This window comes from Ornithodoros turicata, unplaced genomic scaffold (genome assembly GCF_037126465.1).
Source record: "Ornithodoros turicata isolate Travis unplaced genomic scaffold, ASM3712646v1 Chromosome31, whole genome shotgun sequence".
NCBI lineage: Eukaryota > Metazoa > Arthropoda > Arachnida > Ixodida > Argasidae > Ornithodoros > Ornithodoros turicata.
The window spans coordinates 1,448,711-1,473,140 of record NW_026999355.1 but is presented as its reverse complement, the minus strand read 5'-3'; the positions used below and the strand labels follow the sequence as shown (position 1 = coordinate 1,473,140).

Genomic DNA, 24,430 nt, shown 5'->3' with positions numbered 1-24,430 from the left:
ACACGACAGCTACATTTTGCATTGTTGCCTTAGCTGCTTCCTTTCATTCAGCGTCGCAGTGTGAGGGCGACGAAAATTTTAATAGTTCACAGTGACATCCACAAGCAGCGCAGCCCTTAGAGACCACGGGAAAGGGGTTGGCGCGTGGTCCAGTGCATGCAGGAAGGAAACACAGGAGCGACCTCTCGTCCACTTTTCAACGAGGAGCAGCGTGCCGGCCTGGGAATGGGACTCTTGGACACTCTTATCTACCCCGTGACCGCTTTCTTCTCTTTTTTTCCTTTGGATATTGGCGAATGCCTTTTGCAATGGAGTTCAATGGTAGGCCGTACGCCGTTTCCCAGCACTTTTCGGTACAGTAAAGGATGGTCTGCATATTCCCCCATATGCATATCCCCCCCCCCCCCATCGCCGGAACCTGATATAGACCCTATGCAAAACCTAGCGCCATCTCGTAGCACTCCCGGGAACCTACCGGCATTCCGCCATGTTTGAGGCGTCCTCCCCGGCACGAGCAATGCAAACAGCTGTCATACAACAGTTCTTTCACGTCTCCTGCTTCTCATATATGCTGGCTCACTATCGTATTTGTGTGATGAGACGCGGTTTCAAAGGGGAATGTAAACCAGGCAAGAGAGCCTCAAATGTCTGTATTCCTTATTGCACTGAAATCATTGAGCTCTGTGACATAGGTTGGGCAAGAAAATTACGTAACCTAGTGCAACGGTGTTTTCTTATCCCATCCCAAGAGAAATTTATACAGTTTAGTAGAGCTCATTTGAGAAGTTGGTGGTGCACTTTATACAGCAGAAACATTTGGTACAAAATAAAAGCTTAGTACGATTGTAGTTGTTGCTATGAAACCCGCTGTGATGCTTACCGTTAAGCACTGGTATAAAATGGGGTCTTTCTCAGCTCGGTGAATCTGAGTTTTCGTTACTTGAGCATCTCCACATAATTGTCACGTTTGGTTGCACTGCTTTTGACGTGACTGTTTACCAGACAGATAGTCCTCCTTAGATGGGCCCCTTAGACGGTGCACTCTGACTGTTTCAATCATTTAGTGCGAGGACACTTCATGCTCGCCTTACAGTCACCTTCAACAGCTTCCCTGAGACAGATATGACTGCTAGCCATCAAGAGAAAAGATGAAGTTCATATGCTGGCACAGGAAATGTGTGTTCATGGCACTTCAAAGAGACTGATTTTGACGCAAACGTGCCAAATGGAAGACGGGACATCTATGAATTTGCCGTGCCGTCAGTCTTCACATTCAAGAAGAAGAAGAAGCTAGAGAGAAAACTACCAAGGGAACGTGTAGTGATGCGAAACTATCGATCAGTCACCGATAGTATCCAGAAGCATAGATAGTTTTAGGATAATTGACCATCGATACTCCACAACCGTACTAAGCTTTTATTTTGTGCCAAATGTTTGTGCCGTATACAGTGCAGTAAATAGTTCTTAAATGGACTGTACTGAACTCTCTCTCTAAATATGTCATAGGATGGCATTAAAGAGCAGGTTTGCACTAGGTTAACGTAAGTCTCTCTTCCAGTCTCTCTCTTTCCCGTCGCAGGAATAACAAGTTCAGGTCCTGCATTCAACAGCTAAAGCCTCACCTGCCACGTTTTCAAGTTGAACCCCAGCCGCGTTCAACTCCACCTTGGACCCTCCCTCTGCCATCTGTTTCACTATCCGTTCCCGGGCTTCAGAGAAAGGATGATGTCGCTGCAGGTGTGTCCAAGGCGCTCACACTGGATATGATGAGCGAGCTGTATGCAGGCTTTACTCCTGTTTTTACGGATGGCTCGTCCACAGAAGCCAGCTCTGCATGCGCCTGTATTATTCCGTCCGAAGACATAACTGGTATCTCCCGTCTCTCGCATCTGACGTCGTCAACATGTGCTGAGCTACATGCTTTGCTCTTTGCCATGCGCAAGATCCTGCAGTGTTCAGCTCGGCCATGGGTCTTCTACACAGACTCGAAAGCTGCTATCCAATGCCTCGCAACAATGGGCATTCGAGGTTCTCTCATGTCCATTGTTGCTGACGTGCTTGAAACTTACAAGGAGCTGCTGGACCTGGGCCACTGCATAGTATTACAGTGGGTACCTGGTCACCAGTGGGTACCTGGGAGCCAGGCCGACTGGGCGGCCCTGCGGGGTCAACATATAGCTTCAGCCCACTCTATCATCTTGCCCAAAGGTGATCGTCAGGCCCTCGTCCGTGCTCTCTCTGCAGACAAGACAAGATCACAGTGGCTGCATGACATTACACCCTACTCTCTGCTCCACGCAGTGGATCCTTCTGTTTCACTGTCGCTTCCTCATCACCTTCGGCGACACTACGCATCCCTTCTTCCCGCATGCGGTTGAATGTTGCATTTACACCAGTTATGAGGCAGCGTCTTGGCCGTGCGCCCTCGGACCTTCGTGCAGCATGCAGTGTGCGTGCAGACCTGCACCACCTACTTATGGACTGCCCGGACTACCAGCAGGAGCGTGCGATCTTACAGCACGAACTGCATGCGATCGATCATCGCCCATTTACCATAGGCAAGGTGCTGGGCCCATGGTCCAGTCCAGCTCATACACGCCACGGTCTGCGTCACCTTTGGAACTTCCTGTCATCAACAGGCCTCTCCACCCTGCTTTGATTACCGGATCCCTTATCATATCCATCATCATCTCTCATCACGTACAAGTGGCACTGGGGCAGCGCCCAGCCTGCTGGCCGGCATCAGCCCCATCTCATCATCGTATCTCTATTTGTGTGTGTGTGTGTCTCTCCCAAAATCGAAATGACAGCGCTCCAATGCAACAAGGAATCCAGAAGCACTCTTACCTTGCTTGCATTCTCTTTTGAACCCCTCGTTCACCATGTGAATAACATAGTGGAACAGCACATGTGTGAGGCAAGACGCGCGATAGAACAGCTGGACGTGAGTGGTGTGTATGACTCGGGTCGGAGAGAGAGCCTCAGACATGGCGGAATTCCGAAGGTTTCTGTGCGCGCTACGAGAGGACGCTGCACTGTTAGAAAAAAAGGTGTTAACAAGGTATAATAATGTGCTCTTATACCTCTTTTGTACGTTCTGCTAGATATATATACCTTTGGAGGGTATAGAAGAGGTACAAATTTCCTATTTATACCTCCAACCCTTCTCAAGGGTATGAAAGAGGTATAAAGGAGGGCTAACGTACCATATTTATACCTCATCACCACGCCTTCATATCCAGTACCAAGAATAGATCACCAGGCTATGCCTTTCACGGTATATAGATGAGGCTGCTTATACCTTCTGTTTCTTTATACCATTATGGTTTTTTATACCTTTACTTCCGCAACTTGCTGTATTACATCATTATTATTTTTTCTTGAGACGGTATCAGCTAAGTTAAACGAATATTTAACTAAGAAACACAGACATCAGTACAGTACTATCTAAATCCACATACACACTTGATGACTGCGCAGAGCGATCTTGCTCCTTGAAAATTTTCTTTAGATTTCAACTCCACATTTTTTTTTTTACATGCGGAGTAATGTGCACGAGGTTTTCGTCCTACTTCACAACCATATGCGTTTGCATGTGTTTGTAGTACGTGTGTGTGTGTGTATGTCAAAAACTTTTCTTTCCTCCGAAGGTGATTTTTCTAGTTCCCTCCTCTAAATTTACCCTTGCCTAGGTGTGATGTAACACCATGATGGTACTCGTGCAGACCTTCACAGGGGTATAGAGCTATACCCCTAAAGGTGTGGCATATAGCCCTTTGTTGAGGACTATTTTTTATACCTGTAACCGAGGTATAAAATAATACCTAAGAAGGGCTAAGTTATTGAGCAGGCGATCTATACCTCTAAAGGTATAGATTTTTCTCTGAGTGTGCGTTTTGCATATCGTCTATTACCTCTTACATGTGGTACACTGATTAGCACAGCACACGTTAACCGGTTCGAACCGATTAATATCGGTTCAAACCATTATTTTGGTTGCGCTGAACCTGAATCCGAACCGAACCGATAACCTTGAACCAGAACTTGAACGGAACCCCAAAAAATAACGGTTCCGAGCCCTGGTATACACCACTGCTATTTACTGGTTTCATTCCCCATGTCATCAGATCGATGTAATAAATGTTCTTTATATATACTAACAGAGCCGTTTCTATGGGGGGCGAGAGGGGCGGCCGCCCCGGGCGCCTTTGCCAGCGGGAGTCCGGGTGGCAGGTTCCAAGAGATAGGTTGGACAATAAAACGAGAATCGAGAGAATTTTGAGCTCGGAACTGCATTCTTTCTCATTCTCGTTTTCAGAGCGTCTAATTGGGAAGGAGGGGAGCGCTTAGCATAATTTTGCCCCAGGCGGAAGCTTTTCTCGCGACGTCTCTGTACACTAATACCTGTAATACACGTTTTCGAGTATTATAATACTAATACAAATACTGTTTTCAATCTCGTATTATAATACGTAATACTAAGACAAAAAATTATTACAGAAGTGAACTCTCTGCCCATCATCACTCAAATAAAGATGTTTATTACAGAAGCACTATTGTTATGCAAGATATTACACGTCCACCCCTGCTCTCAATATAGGACGCTGTCGCTGCACCCGACATGAACGCCGTCACCTGTTTTAGTGACAGTGTACGTGCGGGGCGAGGGTCGTCATCTCGTTCCTGCACTTACTTCAGAAACATACTGCACAGCGTGTAGTTCAGGATCGCGACACGTGGAAGGAAACGCAGCTGGTTTCCTGTCTGGGTGTGTTGTCACGAGTCGGGTATTGCCGGTAGAGGGAAAAACCCCGATGCTCGTTTATTATCATCGTTTCCATGAGCGCAGTGCGGAATATCGTAGAAGCCTCCACTGAAAGGTAAGTCATGCGTTTTACAGTTCTGTAACGTCACGGTGGAACAGAGCACGAGGACGGGTTTTGAAACGGCATTCGCCCTACTATACAGGGTCTTTATTTTCCTTTACAGAATTTTTATAAAAAAGCTATGAGAGCAGCAGAGATCTCGCTTCGTAAGTTGAGTTTACGGCCAGGCGGACATGCTTTCGGAGAAAGTTTGCAGAGCTACAAGATGATTAATTACCTAAAATTCATTAAGCAACTCTTTAATTATGGTATTTCGGGTGAAAGCGAGATGACAGGATGAGAGACTATCCTCGTTGAAAGCCATTCCACGTCTAAGAAATCCTGCAACACGCACGTGCGTGTGTACGTGTGCCGAAAGCGAAACCGCGATGGTGACCGGGAACGTACGGAGCACGGCGCTCATTTCACGTCAGAGGGCCGCGTGATTTGGAGATGATTGGAGTATAGGTGCCGATCTGCTGGCCAGATAAGCCTCTGTCGGCGTAGATGATGCGCTCTTGAGGCGCGCTTTTTCTGTTTCGGCTCATTTGCATAATGAAATTAAACGATGGATATTTGACGGCACGCGCTCTCTTATGGAATAAAAAAAGAAATAGAATGGTTTCAACGAAGATTGTCTCCCGTCCTGCTATTTCGTTTTTGTCAAGAGTTAATTAATTAATTTTAGATAATTAGTCATCTTGTAGTTACATACTCTCTTCCAGTGCATGTCCGCCCGGCCGTATGACTCAATTGCAAAAACGATATCTTTGCTGCTCGCGTAGCTTTTTTTATAAAAATTCTGTAAAGGATAAAAATAAACAACCTGTATATTCTTCTTTTATTTCCTGTGGCGCAACGTGTGATACCTGTGCTGAGCAACAGACACTGACTGTCACGATGTTATGCAGTTGCACAATCATGCTGCTCTTCGTGTCGTAAAATACTCGCAGGACACCTTCACGCAGAGACCACGGAACGAGACGCTTCCAAACTGTAACAAACGTAACTTGAGAAATTCTTAAAAGAGCATCCAAAAGGCGTCCGACACATGGCTCTCAGCGCGGTCCTTCAACCCCTATGTGGTGGAAAATAGGGTGCCTCTATACTAGCTCCCTCTAGCGCAGGTTTTGAGGAAAATACCAGCCCTATGAGAAAATACGAAACTACGAGAGTGTCCCAGAATATGTGCAGGATGCAGAATTTCAGAGGCAGTTCCAGTTTACTGTTCATTATTCCAAAATATTAACAGGACCCCAGTACTGTAGACTCGATTCGAGATTTTCAAATTTCCGTTGACATCATATTGTTCCAAAAATTTCCGAATATTTAAATAAAATGTAAGATTTGAAAGAAGAAAAAAAGCCGGGAGTCGGGGGGGGGGATATGTTTATTACGAAAAAAAAAGAGGCAGGTAAAAAGGAAAGGTCAGCCAGGCAGAAGTCGACTTGCTATTCCTTGTAAAAAAAGAAAAAAAAAACAGAAACAGAAAAGGAGAAAGACGCAAGAGGCACATGGGCAGCAGGGGGGCATGAGTACACGATCTCTCAGAGGAAGTCCAGGAGCCCAGAGTCACCCAGGAAGCATATTACCGCTCTGGTAACAGCCCATTGCTTCTGCCCTACGGGGCCCAGTAGGGTGGCCAAAGAGAGGTCGCTGTGCCCCAGGGCAGATAGGCGGTGCGTGAGTGCGGTCCGAGGAGCGGTATATCTTGGGCAGGTCAAGAGTAAATGATGGGTGTCGGCGTCGGTGGAGCAGGAGGGGCACGCCGAAGAGGGACGCCGGGAGTCGGATCACCATACAGAACGCCAAGCTTTCGTTCTTTACACTTCTGCAAGCTGTCCTTATAACCACTACTGCTAGTCCGCGGTGCTAGTACCGAATTGTAAGCTGTCGTAAGAACAATAGGCCTCTCAAATTATGTCGATGCAAGGCGACGTGATCTCTACAGGCAGTACTTTATACAGAATTGCAAACACGAGGGGGTGTTGCAAACACATTTTAAGAATGAAGGCGGAGCTCATGTCTGAGTTTGAAATTATGTGTCTGAAATGACAAAGCCCGCCCTATAGGTTGCGCACGGGAAAGGAAGGATGGAAGCAGGGAAAGGAAAGGGGGAAAAAAGAAAGGAAAGGCCAGTCAGACGGAGGTCGGCTTGCTATTCAAAAAAAAAGAAAATGGGGAAGAAAAGGAAAAGAAAAGAAGAAAAAAAGGAGAAAAGGGGAAGAAAAGAAACAAAACTAAAGAAACCGGGAAGACAAAGAAGAAAAGAAGCGAAAAGGTAAAGAAAAAAGAAAAGGAAAAGACGAAGAAAAAAAAGGAAAGGAAGAACATAAAACTAAAACTGAAAAGTCACACACGCGGTCACACAATCACAAGGCGTCGACAAGGTTCGAAGCGTGGAAAAAGCGGAGGAGCGCAGTGGTGACTGCCCACTGGGTCGACCACCTAACGGGACCTAGTAAGGTAGCCAGAGTCATAGTGCCGTAGCCAAGTTGGGTTAGACGACGACAGAGGGCGTCACGGTGCAGAAGGTGTTGCCGGCAGTGTAGGATGCAGTGGAGAATATCACCCACCACGCCACAGCTAGTGCAGAGGGGAGTGCTATAGATTGACCCACTTTGAACAGTTGCAGCGGTGTGCGGGCGACGTTTAGACGGAGACGGCGATTTCCTCGTGACGAGTGCAGCGACACGTAATGAAGAAGTCCACTGCGGGGTCGATTGATTGCAGGTGAGTGTTGTATGAGGCAGCCTCACGCTTGGGCCCGAGCAGCACACCGGCGGCGTATAGGCATACAATAAGCAGAGACAGTAAGGGGCATATGTACCGTAGCATGAGTCTCAACTTGTGCAGCACGTCGTGCAGCCGCATCTGCGCGTGAGTTAGCAGATAAGTCCACATGACCACTGCGCAGACAAAGAACGTGACCATTTGCACAGAGCCGATTGTATGCCTGGATGATCATGTTGGGCAGGTCACGTATGATGGTGGGGTGGGAACACAGCAAAAGGAGGAGGGACGCTCTGCTGTCAGTGAGGACAACCCAGGACTTCTCAGGTGGCAGGCCAGCAATGTACTCTAGGGCTGCGAAGATGGCATACAGTTCCGCCTCAGTAAAGGACACAGGATAGGGCAACGTGTAGGCTTGTCTGTGGTCCGTATCTGTGGCGTAAAAGGCTGCCCCTGATGTGTCACGCATCACAGATGCATCTGTGAAGGTTTGACGACAGCAAGGGTAGGTGGCGTTGATATGCGCCAAGGAGAGCTGATGGGTTACTACTGGAGAAGCTTCATGTTTTCGAGGAAGGTCCGGGATTGTAGGTTGAATGACGGGACGTTCAAGGGTCTACATAGCTGGCGCGAAGGGGGTGTTAGGTGAGCTCTGGATAAATCACTGTATATTACATGGTGCATCATGTGCGACATAATATTTGCATGCAAGCTGAAGCTTTTATTTGCATATTATGTTCGACCTCCATTGTGTTGACTCGTTTCATTTTAATATTCAAATCTGATTGATGAAATGATGATCAATATTGATTGAAATATTCTTAAAAGAATATTTCAATCAGGCTACTCGGCGTCTGAGATCTTTGCAACAGAATTGCCCTCGAACGGGAACAATTACAGGGTATCCTTTTATCATATTTCATAATCATATGGGACTAAACAACTGGTATGCAGAATGCATTCTCTGGTTTTGCCGTGCCATTGCTGTACAATTACCGCGTACGACATTTCATTATCTTCACATTAAATGTAGCGTTTATGTTCAGTACTCGTGTCGTCTTGGGTGGATGCGTCGCCGTCCGGCTCGGTATCTGTACTTGTTACACACACCGGTGGCTTGTGATAGCTGGAGTACGTCACGTAGGGCTTGCACTGGAGTTGGATGATGTCTCGCGCGACGAATGGATAACGTACTTCAGAGCTACTGAGTATCTAAGCGCAGCAGGCCTTCCGCGGTGTGCTTTTGCATTTCACTTGCATTTCACTTGAAAACCAAAGGATCCGGCTTGCGACATGACGACTTTTGCAGTCCCTTTTCTGAACAAGACTGAAGGAAGTCAGAAGAAAAAAGGAACAAAAACCGGGCTGTTTGGTAGTCCATGCTAAAAGAGATAAATATGCCCCAGTGCAGGGGACAACAAAAAAAGGGACGAATACAACAGAGCACTGACTGACAAACCAAAGAGTTTAATCAGCAAAGGCACACGCTTAAATACACAATACATCGCCACTCCCACGACCTCTATTGGCAGGCGAGGTTTTCACAAAAACTTTTGTGAAACATAAAAAAGTACTTTTTTTGTGAAATGAAAACCTCGTCTGTCGGAATTGAGACATTCATCGTGCAATCAAGCCCGCCATCGTGACAAAGAAGTCAATGTTTTCCTATCTTCTAGCACACCGCGCATTCAATATTCAGTTTGAAGGTTAAATTTTGAGGTTAAGGTTAAAGTTTGAAGGTTGCTATTGACACAAAGAGACGGTCGAGTTAGATAATGTGCACATTAAGACTTATTACTCTGGATGTCCACGTGGTCGAGCCTGCACGGGACTGAATTTACCCGAAGCCACGTAGTCTTATCCTACCCTAGCCCGACCCGTCTGCTGAAAACTCATGCCGGCCGAGGCCCGGCTCGCATAGACAGATTTGTAATGCGATCCGTCCAACAGGTGCAGTCCACGAAGTGATTTAGTATAATACAGCGTAAACCAGGGTCTAGGGGTGTGCGGGGCCTGAGGCAAAGGCACATCGCGGGGCCTGTTTCACACCAGTAAGTGCATACTTTATATATATAAAAAAAAGTAATCTCTGGTTGAGGGCTTCGTGCGCGAGGCCTATGCAAGCGCGGGGCTTAAGGCGGTCGCCTTACTCGTCCCCCCCCCTCTTATCGCCGGCCCTGGCGTAAACCACACACACGTATACCTGGAACGCGGAAGCGCAGCTTTTGATGCGGTTTGTGCATACTTTTAGACACACGTTGACACCGAATCTCACGCGCATTCTGCGGTGCACGTCTGCGCACGTCTGCGCGCATTCACGGCGAGTGTGCTTGATCCTCAACCGCAACACGGCAAACTCGAGAATAAGCGACACCTATGTTGTAGTGTTTTAGCAGAAAGACGGAGGAAGGGCCCAGGCACTTGCTTACTTAGTTTTCATCAACTTTAATTGATGATGAGGTTGTTGAGGATTAAATAATGTGAAAGAATGGCTCACAAAAAACTCGGCCCGACTCGTGCCCGATAACTCTCGGACTCGACCAGAGCCCGCAGTCGAAACGACTACGAAGCCCGATTTCTCGAGTTTTCTTTTAGGGCTCGGGTTTTCGGGACAACCCGGCCCTTTGCAATGCTCTACCACGTGGACGAAAACTACCTGTATTCCGTTGTACTGGAGAAACATCGACGAAACTCACTAGGGCGCTTTGTCAGGCGGTGTTATGTGGTGATGTCCTTTGTGTGTGGTGCCTTTATGTGATGTTTCTTTTCAGGATGCATACCTGGACACGAGCCGCATTCTTTGCTGGTGTTGTTTTGCTCATCGTCGGAACACGTATGTACCTCTTGTCTTCCATTTGTTAGGGGGACGTCGACCTTACAAGGCTATTTCGCCTATACTTCTCTTTGTCAGCCACTCCGATATTCGTTGTCCACTGTTGGGGTGACTTAAACGGATCAGAACGTATGATCAAGGTCCTCTCACATGGTGATGTTTGAGTGAAAAACAAATTATACACTGTGCAATGTGCTCGCCGTGCATGGCCCTTGTGAACGTTCCTTATAGGGACTAAGCAACACGCCGCCGTCCTAACCTTTCCTTTTTTTTTTTTAATAGTCCACCCGTCCCCCCCGGCTGAACATTTTCCAATTGTCATATTCCTCAAAAAGAACGAAGCTCACAATACCGATATGCAATTCCTTTAGCTCTCGCGAGCGTATTTACCACGAGACGACGCTATTCAAGAAGGCACAATCTGCATCAAAGGCATAATCAGCGTGACTCTGTTCTTTCTTCCCTGGGACACTTCCAGGCACGACGTTATGTCCTTACGATGGGGTGTACGGGTTCTTATGGTACTGGTACCACCACGGTGACCTCGCCATGTGGTACCATGGAAACAGCACTGCCGGATATGCTGTCTGGGGGTTTTCCTGGGTTTTCCTGAGACGCTTTCAGACATATGTCGGCACAGTTCCCTTAGAGGTCGGCACAGGACGCACATTCCTCCAGGGCATCAGTCAGTCGTAACGTTGCCCACCTCTGTAAGGCCGACAAAGGCGAGCCTTTTCACCAGCTCCACCACTTTACTTCACCAGCTCGCGTGGCTGAGTGGTTAGTGCGCTGACCATGTCACGTCGAGACTGGGAGGTACCCGGTGTTGCGCTCTGTTTCCACTCATTGCCGCCACACAACAGAACATCAGTAACAATCATCACAATAAGGAACGCGACAGAAAACAAAGACACGGACAGAACAGCGTTCAAATCGGGTTCCTTCAAATCAAAGTTCCTTTTCACGATCTACCTACTCCGGAAGTTCGCGCGAGACCAAAGCGAGCTCGAGCGGGGACAGGCTGACCGATTTTGGCTAACGTTGTTCGGGGACTTCTGAATGAGGGTGGCCTCCACAATCTCACGGCCTAACCTTGAACGGTGTCTGTGGACTCTATGTGAACCAATGTCCGTTTACTGTATCTGGCATAATCAAAGAAAAAGCGGAAAGAAACACCTCTTCCATCGCTGCGGCTTACGGCGTCGTTCCGAGTGAAAAATAGCAGACGACGTTTCTCGAAACCAACCAGCGGGCTGCACCGTAGTGACGTCAAAATGACGGGCGCGGCTGGTCGGCTCGTTTGACTCGTTCCGGGTATTTCCGCCGTTGCTCACGAGTGCGATTTCGAATTCTGCGATATTTATAAGTCTGTTGAATGAATCACTTCGCATAGTGCATTTTAATATCCCTCAAGAAGCGAGGAGGGCGAACAGGACATGAATCTGCTCCCTTCAGATTCATTTTACAATATGACAACGCTACAGTTATGTGGAACAGTGAGAGAGAGCAGGAGACGTATTTTGTAATGGAGTTGACTAAATCCAACATGCGCAAGCTGTTCCCGGCAAAAATAAAAAGTAAAATACAAAAATCATGGTGTGACTTGGCAAATATTGGAATTCAATTCCAGATATTAAATTCTGACAAAAATTGCTTGTAGCATGTGGCAAAATTTCCCTGCAGTTAAATGTTATTGATGACATATTTCCCGGTAGCGAGCTCTTTTCATTGAAACTTTTTGACATGGTTACGGACACACCCTGTACTAGAGCACTGCACGGGCTTTCCCGAATGCACGACCCCGTCCCATCCCGTGGACCGGGCCGGGTAAAGCCTTCTTTTTGCGGGCCTGTGCCTGCTCGGGTTTCACATTATGGGCCCGAGCTAGGCTAGCCATGGTCAACTTTTACATCCCGCTTCATTGGGCCGTGCAGGGTAGCCTAGAAATTGCTCGGGCTCGTGCCGGGCCCGGGACAGGTACGGAGTCGTCGCGCCGGGCCCTTGGCGGGTAAATCAAAGGAAGGCCGGGATCGGGCCGGGCCTGAGCCTTAGAATACGGCACGTGCAATGCTCTACCCTGTACGGTACACGTCCGCTGCGATACTGCGCACACACTGCGTAAAAATGCGCATCCACCGAGAAAATTCAAAATTTCCGGAAATTTTGAATCGCTTGAAAAAAAAAGTTTCTTTTTTGTTTTTTTCCGAAAAATTGAGAAAAATAGAAACAAATGTGGTTACTGCTGAGTCGAAGCATTGCCGGCCAAGCCACAGCATACAATGAGACAGAAGCTTTAGTAGTGTTCATCCTCTAGGCATAAATGCAGAGCAGAGCATCCCATGAGACTGCTGTCTACTCAGCGATAGGTAATTAAAACAACCTGTCCACTATGGCGGGCTAGACATTATGTGAATGCGATGGCGATCGCTTGGAGCGGCCAGACGGAGCACTAAGTTGGTGCTTGTTGGCGGACACAGGGGTGGCACAAACCCGCCATAAAGTCCCTGGATGACCTCGCTCTTTGAGAAGTAGCGACAGGCTTTACGGCGCCGGCAAAATGCACACATTGGCCGGAGTCGCGCACTGATTTCCTAGCGGCACTTCCGCCGTTTCCTCCGCCATGATCTTCCCAAACCTGGTTGCAGCGGCGACAGTGCGCTGAGTTTCTCCCGTGCTTGCGGTTTGAATAATCTTTCGTGCGTCGGCAACTTAATCAGTTGAGAATGACCGGCTGTTGCGCCTTCGGGTGCAGTGGTCGTCCCGAAACCGGGCAAGCTATGTTTTCTGTTCCTATGGGCAAAAGCAAAGAAGCTGCGGCGAGGCGAAAGATGTGGCTGCACAAGATAGGTCGAAAAAATTTCAAGCCGACGAAAAGTAGTAAGCTCTGCGATGTGAGTATTTCATAGAACATTCGCTCTTCTTTAAACGACGTATGCGTACTTTATGCACACAATTCGTAGTTCTCAAAAAGTTTGTTTGTTCGAATACTTAGTAGGATCGGCATGTCAATAATTCTTGATTAATATAATACACGCATTTTTAGAAACACTTCACAGAAGATCAGTATGAATCGCTTGTGCTTCAAAAGTTCGGGCAGAAGAAACTGAAATGCGACGCCATCCCGACGATCTTTTCACATCGACCAGAGAAGGTTTTATCGAGGAAGAATCCCCGTGAACGACGCCGAATGGGTCAAGGTAGGTACAGGATGGTTCAGAGAAGTCTATTGGAACCTCGGTTGGGATCTCCAGTTTCGTGACATCGGCTTACGATATCTAGGCGCCAACACTTCGGAACATCATGTGTTAGCGGACATCACGTCGTCATTCAATGGCCAGCTAATGCCCTGCTCAAGTGGCTCTGATGCCAGCGACAAAAACTTTACAGAAGCACATGAAACAGGTATGTATGCGTATTCCATTTGCGCTGCTGTAGCAGTTCATGGCGCAAGGTACATGAGCAATTCATGTTTCTGTTCATAGATTTCTACGCAGCTGAGCAGCTTCCAGATGCCACTGATACAGATATGTCGAGTTGTCCCTCTCAACCAAGATTGCTGTTTGATCATGCGAGTATGGTGTTTTCCTGTCGTTTTATCATTCTGAGATTATTGCCCCATCATTTTGACAGGCGTCAAACACTTTTTACAGATTACACTTTACCAGGAGAGAATAGTGCAGGCCTTGTTGCTGCTTATGAAGAGGTGTCCGAGATGATTGTCACAAGCTCTACAGTGAAAAGCACTCAAACTGAAGGCAAGTGGAGCACACTGATACGGCTCCTGTGATAGGTGTCATAACACAGTTCCTGTTCCGCAGGCATCAAATTCTTCACTGCTTCTGAAGATGCAGCAAAACGCATTAGATTGCTGGAGGAAAATGTCTCATCGCTACAGAGGAAACTCTCCTCAGCACAAAGACGGGCCTCAAAAGTGGAGACAGAAAACAAAAGCCTAATCGAAGAGGACTCGCTGTTGGGCACGTTGGTGACTATACATGAAGATCCAAAACACAGCGCGAGAAGACACGACGGAAGAAGAGAGGACAGGACAGGCGCTGACTCCAACGAACAGTTTAATAACACAAAAACCAGTACGCAGGCGCACAGCCACCAACCCAGTCACCCCACCTTGGTCCAAAAGCGCAGACGCTCAGACAGACACAATCACTACCGCCTCGACAACATCCTCCTCTCCCCCGATAACAAAGACACAGAAGTTTGGCTCACACACCTACCGCCTCTATCCCCGATAAAAAACGCTTCAGATAACTCCCGCGCACCCTTATCTCTGCTCCTAGATAGCACGACAATCTGACTGAATAGCGGAGTACACTTACATTTGGTAACATGCATAGGCAAATGACGCGTGTCCGCACTAGACAAAGACCTTTCATGCTCTCGGGCCCTGTCGTTAACACACCGGCCAGTCTGGCCAATGTACACCCTATCGCATGTGAGTGGGATCTCATAAACTACCCCCACCGCACAGCTAACGTACTGGTGCTGATGGCTCTTGCCACAAGAGACTTTAGGGTTACTACGATCAACTTTCGAACAAAGGCCCGAGAGCTTGCAAGGTGCCGAAAATACCATAGGTACACCGTACCTATTAGCCACTCTTTTCAGATTGTGCGATACTCTGTGCACGTACGGAACAACCATACATCTAGTAGAACCCCTCGCCACTTCCCCCCTAGGTTTCCGCACCTTTCCTTTAACCTTTTGGAGAAGGCCTTCGGCTACACTCGCCAACAACCTTGTGGGGAATCCAGCAGCACCCAACCTGTCAACCTGGGCCGTGAAACTCTCCAACAAAACGTGCTCACAAGACTTCTTTAAAGCGGATTCCAAGCAGAGCAAAGCAATAGCGCGCTTCAAGCGCAATAGCATGCCTAATCGAAGGTAAGATGATGCAAAGTAGTGATGCTGATAGAAGCATTCATAACATTGAGTTAAATGTAACCACGAAAACTCTTGTTTTAAATCATAGGGTTACAGCAGTATCTCAACGACGATCAAGTGCTATGCTTGAAAAAGACGACAATGCAAGGCATAAAGTGGAGCGATGAGACAATAATAAAGAGTCTTAAATTAAGACTCTCTTGTGGCGCTCGGGGCTACAGTGTGATGCAAGGGCTAGGCCAACCTCTACCTTCAGAGAGAACTCTTCAGAGAAGGCTTGAGGGTTATAAATTTTCATCAGGGATACTTCATGAGATGCTTAAAGAGACCGAAAAGTGAAAAATAACCCCCATATTTTTGCCCACTGTCGTGCACAACATCGTTGTTTGATAAGATACAGAAAGCATTACTTCTCAATTCGGCATATTTTTTACGTATAAATATTTTGAAGATTCCGTTCCGTTATTTTGAAGGTTCCGCCGTTCGCTGCCAGCGAACGGCGAAAAAGAGCAACTTGGGTTTCAGGTCCAGGGTTCCCAGGGATTGGTGAACCCTTACCACGTGAGAGTTAATTTTGTAGAGAACAAAGCTGACGCACATTATCTTACAGCTAAACGCCATTTTAAAAATGACGCTCACTTCCATAGCTTTTACGTTAATAAAGCATTCAGCTACTTCGCCGCTCCGAGCTACGATCCGCCGCGCCATCTGCAAGGCCGTCTGTGTTATCGCGTTTATTGTTTACGTAGTGGGTGGTCGTGTTGGTCGCGCAAAGAGAAGTGAATGACATGTTCGTCGTGGTTGTGTCAATTATTCGAGAGACCTACATATGCCTGGTGTAGTTTTGGTGTTCGGGGATACAAAAATCATGTTTGTTCACCATCGGCGGCGGGCGTCTTCTACCACAAGATTCAACAGGAGAGTGCGCGAAAGCGAATGTGGTTCGAAACACTCGGTTATTAGATGTAGCAGTCGTGTCGTGTGTGCTGTTCTCATTTTGCTGCCGATGACTACGAAGATGCCGTAGAAGGCGAATTGCGAAGACGTCCGAAGCACACTGATGCTCAGTACCCAGTGATTTTGCTTCACCGAGGTGACGAGTTCAACACAACGTCTTAGGTATGTACAGGCGTCACATATGTATAAATTATAATATAGCGACGACGTATTCCATTTCACTTATGTTATCCTACTTGTCCCGTACTCAACATTGTCAACATCAACAAATTTAATTTTAGGGGCCTTCCAGTGTTGAAGTGGCGCAAGACTGCTTCGTGTGTGTGTGATCCAGGCACTCAAGTTGACATGACAGAAATAGTTGAAAGCAGGTATGCAAAGTCCACAGATGGAAGCACTAGATTTGTTACGTGTTGCAGACTTTGCGACATTTTTTTTAGTCTTTGGACAGGTGCAGAACATTAGTATGACGTCAACAAGGGGAGAAGAAACCGATCAGAACTACTAGCTTGTTTGAAGGGTATAAGAATACTTCCTGTTGAGATGTAGTTATGACTTTATGACTAAGGAACGCTAATTAATTTTCTAGAGATGCATCCTCTACACTGGAATGCCCAGTGAAACAGCAAACGTTCGTTGTCTCTGAAGCCCCACTACTGGAATTGTTCAATGTGTGTCAGAGCTGCAGTGAGCCATGCAAGGTTACCACATCATATTGGTCCTAAATTTGCAGAGTTCCCCTATCTAGGACGCAACTGTCATTTCTCTTTATTGCTTTTCGATCCTACCTTCTCAGAGATTAATGTGGTTCACCATACACTGCATGGCCCTGCCTTTCTCTATACTCATGCTTTCTGTTTCTTGTTCTGTTGAATAAATCTTCACTTGAGTTTGCAGCCATCACGCTGTCTACTGTATTTGCCCCTCATCAATATTGATGTGCTGTAACGGAATAGCACATCAACATGCCAACAACCTGCCAAACAACCTTGCCTAGTCCTACTTTTGGATGGAAACTACACGATGTGGTAACATCCACATATATAAAGTTTTAGTTGACGGAGACTTGCTGTTTTTGTACAACCTTCATTGTACCGATTTCTTTTGTCTCACTTAGCATGCCTGAAGAAATGTTCTGATCTTCATCAAGATGACAGGTCATTGTTCGATCTGCAGCATTATTGTTCCTGTAATCTTTTCACCAACAGAGAATACAAAAGTGAACAAATGGTAAAATATAACTAGCTCGTTAAATTCAAAAGGGAAAGACAAAACTGTTTATACTTCTCTTGTTTATTTTGTTGCAGGTTTTACAACTCTATCAAGTACGTCTAAACATCAGAGGGCAGGAAGTCCTACTCTGTTTCCTAAATCCTTGGACAATAAAAAAGAAAGATATAGTTTGAGTTGTGACAAAATGTTGCTTCTGCTCTTATATTATATTTCAATTAAATGTTACGATGCATTTGTAGTGTACGCTGAAGCCAGTTTCAATTTGCAGGGCTGTCAAAAGTACTTTACAAAAGTGCATCTCAATTACAGTAACAGAGAACTTATGCAATAAATTATTTAGCCATTTTCGAGTACTATGCACACCAATGGTGCATGGTTAACTTTGAACCCAGATCAAGGGTTAATAATACTTGAAGTCAGCCCTCAAGTCCTTCTTTACAAATGATAGTTGGTGACGTGATAATGAATCAGTTACAAGTACTCTGTTTGGCAAAACAGAGTTAAGTGTTAAATCCCAATCTTGGTTCAATTATTAGTTGACATTTGGAAACGTGGTCACTAAGAAGTATACTAAAGGGTTATGAACACAGTTCAGCTGAATGACACTGATGAAAATTATCTTACTTACTCCTGATATATACAACTGAGACATGAGTATAACCTTCAAATACATCTATGCCCACAGGTTACTTAACCCTCCAGGAACAAACTAGTAATTATAATATGCTGTGACAGCAAACAAAAAGCAATGAGAAAAACTTGCAGCAAACAAGAAATGAAAATCTGCTGATAACATTTCTACAGGTCAACGCACTGATGGGAAAGCATCCCTAATAGCATGCATGACGCAGATCGAGATCCAGTGGAGTGCTTTCTATTGTATTTTCTCTGAGCACCCCATATCCTTCTTGTGAATGGCCGACAGGTGGTATAACGGAATTTCCTGCAGAAATAAGGATTTTCCGTCCAGTTTGCCGTCCAAGTAGCGCGTAAAGACCACACGGCGCTGCCGTGTATGTTGCCATGCTCTTCGGTTTCTCGGATGTATGTAAAAGACACTTGCAGTACTTCGGTGTCAAGGCACAGTATTTCGAAATATTCGTTAGTTCTGATGCAATCGTCTGTCTGCTTTTCACACGCATTCTCTACCTCTCGGCAGCAAAAACCGTAGTATCCATCCGTAGTATCCGTCGGTTTGCATTTCACACATGAACACCTGCACGACGAAAAACCAGCGCTTGTTTCGGCTTACACAAGTGCTTCCCCCTGATACATGGAAATTTGACAAAGCAGTCCATGTTCACGGCACGGTGAGCTACTGCTGAGGACGAATGTGACTCCGATTGATCTCTGGACGAGGAATCTTCTGCTGCGAAGAACAAACTTTCCAGCACGCTAACGCACGAACAACAGTTCTGTGTGAGCGACAGTTCTCGAATGTGAAATTCATGCGCACTCATGTTCAAGAGGCTCGACATTCTCGACGTAGAAAGTGGTCACAAATGCCCACTGCCATTTTCGTTTTCGCCGGATTAGCGCCCGGAAGTGCGCGTATTACATGCGTCCACGACAGATGGCGCGGGGTCATGCAATTGTTGTCAGACTGCACGGTTTCCTACTAGGTCCCTGGACATGCAATTATGAAAAATTCGATTACAGAAAAACTACTGCGACTTCAGCGGAGTTCTTTGATATTCGAACTTTTGAAGGTTCAAGCTTATCGCTGAACATAAAGTTTCGATAGGTTTATATTCACTTTTCGGTCCCTTTAAACTGCTAGAAGTGAAGGCAAGTTACTGAACATTGTTCCCCGTGATCATGTACTAGAAGTTGAAAAGCTTCAATGTGAGATGTCTGTTTGATTTCCAGGTCGGAATCATGAAGGAGGAAGAGCGCCACGCTGTACTTATGCTGGACGAGATACAGATCACAGAGAGCTTCGACTTTGATCCATCTACAGGCACTGTCATTGGAAAGCCGACCATACCCCTGAGCAATGGATGTTTGCCAGAATCAGCAGTTGCAACCCACGCGCTCGTCTTCATGCTAGGAGGAGTGAGCAGCAGGTGGAAGCAAGTAATTGCCTATGAATTTACTGGGGACTCTTTTCATGTCCCAACAGTGAAGAAAATCATCATCAGCATTATTGCCAAGAGTGAGAGCATTGGGCTGAAGATAGATGTTGTTGTCAGTGACATGGGAGGAGGGAACCAGGGAATTTGGAGGGCTCACGGAATTATTGTGGGCAAGCACTCCAAGAAACAGTGTCACAGTGTGCATCCTTGTGACCCGAGTCGCCGCCTATACTTCACTGCTGACGTTCCTCATCTCCTGAAGAATCTCAGAAATCACTTGACCCGTGGTCAACACATATACCTACCCCAAGATGTGGCAGCCAAGAATGATCTTCCTACGAACAAGGTTTCACTGTCCTATATTGAACAACTTGTAGAGATAGACGAAGAAAATGAACTGAAACTTGCTCCACGTTTATCACGTGAATGTCTAAACCCAGCTCACTACTCAAAGATGAAGGTCGGGCCGGCATATACGCTGTTCAACCATGATACAGCTGCTGCTATACGCTACCTCGTACACACAGAACAGATGGACAAGGAAGCACTGGCTACAGCCTGGTTTTTTTATCAAGTTTTCAGATGGTTTACCATGATGACGTCCCGTAAACAGGAGGAAGCATTGCTGCATAAACGCAAGGATGGCGTAGCTTTCTTAAACAACTTCATGAGCGTAGTAGAAAACCTAAGCATTGGTGATCAACGAAAAGTGTGGAAACCTGTACAAACTGGCATTCTTCTCTCCACGTCATGTGCCCTTGGTCTTCAAGAACTGTATATGCAGAAATACAACTTCGAATATGTTTTGTTTTCACACTTCTGCCAAGATGCTCTGGAGAACTTCTTCTCTACCATCCGCTCCAAAAACCCTGTGCCAGCGCCGAAACAGTTCAAGGCAGCATTACGGACGGCGACAATGGTGCAGTTCCTGCTTCCAAGCAAATATGGAAGTTACGAAAAAAGTGACGGCGAACTTCTTGTGGCCATATCTGACCAGCAAGATGTACAGTTAGGAGTGCCGGATTCTATGGAGTCACCTTCCTCAGTGCCAGCGGAAGAAGAGGAGTCACTGGAGTACCTTGCAGGGTACGTTGTGAATAAGCTGAGGAAGAACATTGCCTGTACAACCTGCATATCTGCACTGTCTTCATCATCTGAAGGCTGTAATACGTTGACAGAGATGAAGGCATACAGCTGTGGAAGTATGCCTTTAACTGTGCCATCTCGTCAAGTAGTGAACCTGTTGAAGGTAGCTGAAGGACATTTCAGGGAATACACCGAAATGATCTTGAGTAGTGTTTACTCAGTGCAGCAGGTGACAGAAATTGTTCTGAAAGCCAGTGTATCCATGGGATTCCCAGACTGCCACAAGGTGCCGGAAAAGCTGCTGCAGCACTTCTTGCACACACGGCTCCATATCCATCTCCGTAAGGTGAACAATGTGCTGAAGCAAAAGGCTGCTAGTGCACGGTGTGGAAGTAAAAGTGTAGGGATGAGGACAGCAGTGAAGAACATTTAGTACCTCATACAATCGCCAAATCTCACGCTTCACCAGTATGCCGAAGAATCAACCAAAAAAAAAGGCTATCCTGTATCCTGAGTGATGACTGCATTGTGAAGGACACGCAGTGCTCAAGCAGAGCCACGAGAATGTGTAAAGATCATCCTCTCGACAGCATAATGCTGGAAAAGATGAAAGAATAATAAAAACTGTGCCTGTCTGAGCCACGAGAATGTGTAAAGATCATCCTCTCGACAGCATAATGCTGGAAAAGATGAAAGAAAAATAAAAATTGTGCCTGTCTATTCTTTTTGCATGTGCATGAGCATATATGTCCACAGCTTTCTTATTGGCCTGCCTTAAGAAGAGTACTATAGCATCACTATTACCCTCTTGAATATACTACAGATTTTTGCACTACAGAGCATATACTCAGTTCATTGAATTTTCTTGTTTGCTCAGGTAGGACATTTTTCATTGCCTGGCTAATAGATTGAAGCTGTAGATGTGAATTCGCGCATGAGCATGTTGATGAACACATGATACGCCCTAAAGCAGCGGGAAATTCTCCTGTAAAGTCCAATGGCAAGAACACTAACGCGATACTGCTTCCAGGCGCGTTAGGAATCTGGAGGATACGCGTCCTTTCCGGGAACGCATGGACTGTTAAAAGAGATTCCACAGCACGATGTTCACATAAGGGCTCCACAATATGATGTTCACATAAGGGGGTAGGAACCCTCTGACTTTTACATTATTGGGCCATCACGGCTTTATAGATTCCAAGTCTCCCGCGGAGCTATAACTGAACGCTACACCGCGAGCCGGGCACTTGGGAAGAACATGGCGTTTGGAGGAGTGCGAGGGCGATAAGGAAGAAGAGTGAGGGAAGGGTTGTCGCTACTTCCCTAAGAGCATAATCCAGGGACTTTAACCCGCCATTGTTGTAACTACCCTCAAGCGGGTGCTTTTGGCAAAACTGCCATCTTGTCCTGGTCGCATGTCATAGAAAACGTCATTTTGAGGTCATGTGACTTTGTTTACATGTCGTTTTGCCGCTTACCGACATACTCCCGTCGCCATTACGCCAAGAGATGGACGTATTTTGCCAGTGTAAACTATGCATGCGGTGCTTCTTCCGCAACATGGTAGCCCATTTCTCCTTAGTTTAAGTACATCGCATCGGCTCAGTGAGCCTTAACGTGCGGTCGTCATCACATCTTTGGAAGTCGTCAACAATGCGAGGCCCTATCTGCAAAACTGCACGTCTTAATGCGAGATTATCGGATAAAAATAATTACCGTGATCGAAAGACATCCAAACCCTTGCGCAGAGACAACAACCGCATTATTTACAAACGGTTTGGCCGCCGATCACGTGCGCCGCCATCTTTAAGGTTATGTGCGCCTTGACGTTTGCTGTGACGTGCGACCTAGGACCTGTCCAAGATGCATTGCGTTCGCCCAGCACGCTTTCGTCTACGGAGCAATACACTGGATGCAACCGCTGCGTTGGCGGATTACAGGCACCTAGCTGAGGCACTGTTGGCGGGATGGAACGCATGAAAGGCACAAAAGTTTACATGTTTGAATTTTGTTGCCTGGAAATTTTGGGCTATTTTTCCGGAAATGACGAAAAAACCCAAAAAAGAACTGTTTTTTCCCCAAAATTTCCGGTTTTTGTCCGGGGCTTCGCATCTCTACATGATCTACCACGTGCCTCAAAATGAGCTCAATTATCCTCATATTATCTCGCAGATGGTCAAGCTGTGAATGCTGCAGCTCCTCCTCTATGCCCGCAGTTTTCCCCACCAGCGGGAGACTGTCCAGAGGACTCGGTGATACATCAGTGTGATCCGTCACAATGCAAGGCTCAACGTGGAACATGTTGTCCAATGCCTTGTCAAGGCGTCGTATGCCTTGAGACATTCACGCCGCCCGGCTTGTCCAAAGCTCACAAGACCTGCTGAATGAAAATATTGCCAGAATGTTCCCTCTGCATACCAATGTCTTATTGTACGATGCTTATTTTGCGTAAAGCGTTTTTCTATGGGTTATCACACTGTGTTATATACCAAATAAATGTGCTTTGATTGTTTGGTACCTGGAGATGACAGGCCGAAATATACCTGTCGTTAGGTGCCGATTCATAGGCTAGATATCAGTGTCCAACTAAAGAAAAAGATGGGACCTCACAAGGCGTGCTACCGCTATTGCCAAGGTGCCGATTGCTGCTCCTTTTCTGCTAAACCCGACATGTATCACGTGGTTATGTGAGGTGCCGTTCTTCCTGTTTACAAATAAATGACGTCAGATGGTACAACAGCGCCACCAACTTGGTAAACTGGAACTACTATAGTAGAAAATCATTAAAAGGACTATGAAATTTCCCGAACCCCCATACTTTTTTTCGATGGAAACTGTTCTTCCCGCAGAGAAACTAATATGCCACAAATTTTTCCGGACGAAATCGCTCCACTCTGCGAGGAGCGCGCGCTGTAAATGTCTCTTCCGCGTTCCTCCTCTCCCGCGCATATTTCCCTGCCGATGGTGTAACTGTACGGACCGCTCTTCGGTTCCCCGTTACGTCACCGGTGTTGCACAATGGCAAGTAATGCCGCGAGCCGCCACTGCCGAAATCTGCCGATCGCGCGAAAGCTGCTGTCATGGAGATTTCCACTCCCGATGAACGCATACGCGGGATCCTACGGCGCATGCTCCTGGCGGGATTCGTCGGCTCGGCAACACGTCACGATGACGTGTTGCTGAGCCGGCCGCGGTCGCGTCAAGTTACCCGTTGTGTCTCCGCTCGGCAGCTCGTCACGGCGCGGCGCCAGCTGTCCTCCATTCGCCGCTCCGTTTAAATTCGCTTCCGAGAAATCCGCTCGCGCGACGAAAGTAAAATTTCAGTTCTAGACTCAGAAAAATGTCTTCTTTCGAACGAAACGAAGAAAAAAATCGTTTCATAGTCCCTTTAAGAAAGTCACAACAAATATAGCATTTGATATTCTATAAAGTCTGTCTGTAGGGCCTTGTTCTGCTCCAGTCTCAAGCACTAGAACTACTGTCTAGAACTACAAGGATCATTTTGCCTTCCACAGGGCCTGCATAATCCACATGGATGCGTGTCCAAGGCTGTGTGGTCGCTGGCCAACTGAGTGGTTCTTTTGCTGACGGCATTGGTGCTGCCTGTTGGCATACTTCACAGTTGTGCAGTAACTGCTCTACGTCTGTGTCAATCCCTGGCCACCACATGAGTGTCCTTGCTAGTGCTTTTGTAGAGTTTATTCCGAGATGTGTGTCATGCAGTTCTGACAAGAACTGCCTTCTTT

At 46.6% G+C, this 24,430-nt stretch overlaps 1 protein-coding gene and 1 long non-coding RNA gene across 3 annotated transcripts; both read left to right on the top strand.

The window, feature by feature from the left end:
• The first annotated feature begins 4,783 nt into the window (after window positions 1–4,783).
• Window positions 4,784–23,155, top strand: LOC135373732 (uncharacterized). Of its 2 annotated transcripts, none has more exons than XM_064606820.1 (3): window positions 4,784–4,880; window positions 10,370–10,431; window positions 22,857–23,155. In XM_064606820.1, exons 1-3 carry the CDS (start codon window positions 4,840–4,842, stop codon window positions 23,066–23,068), a joined length of 315 nt encoding a protein of 104 aa, XP_064462890.1. In that variant the 5' UTR covers window positions 4,784–4,839; the 3' UTR covers window positions 23,069–23,155. The 2 variants fall into 2 exon arrangements, with proteins under 2 accessions (XP_064462890.1, XP_064462891.1); XM_064606821.1 differs by lacking the exon at window positions 4,784–4,880 and adding an exon at window positions 7,323–7,598.
• On the top strand, window positions 12,239–14,183 carry LOC135373733 (uncharacterized). Its single transcript, XR_010416569.1, has 4 exons — window positions 12,239–13,322; window positions 13,475–13,833; window positions 13,914–14,003; window positions 14,082–14,183. It is a non-coding gene; the product is annotated as an uncharacterized LOC135373733 (long non-coding RNA).
• Window positions 23,156–24,430: the final 1,275 nt, after the last annotated feature.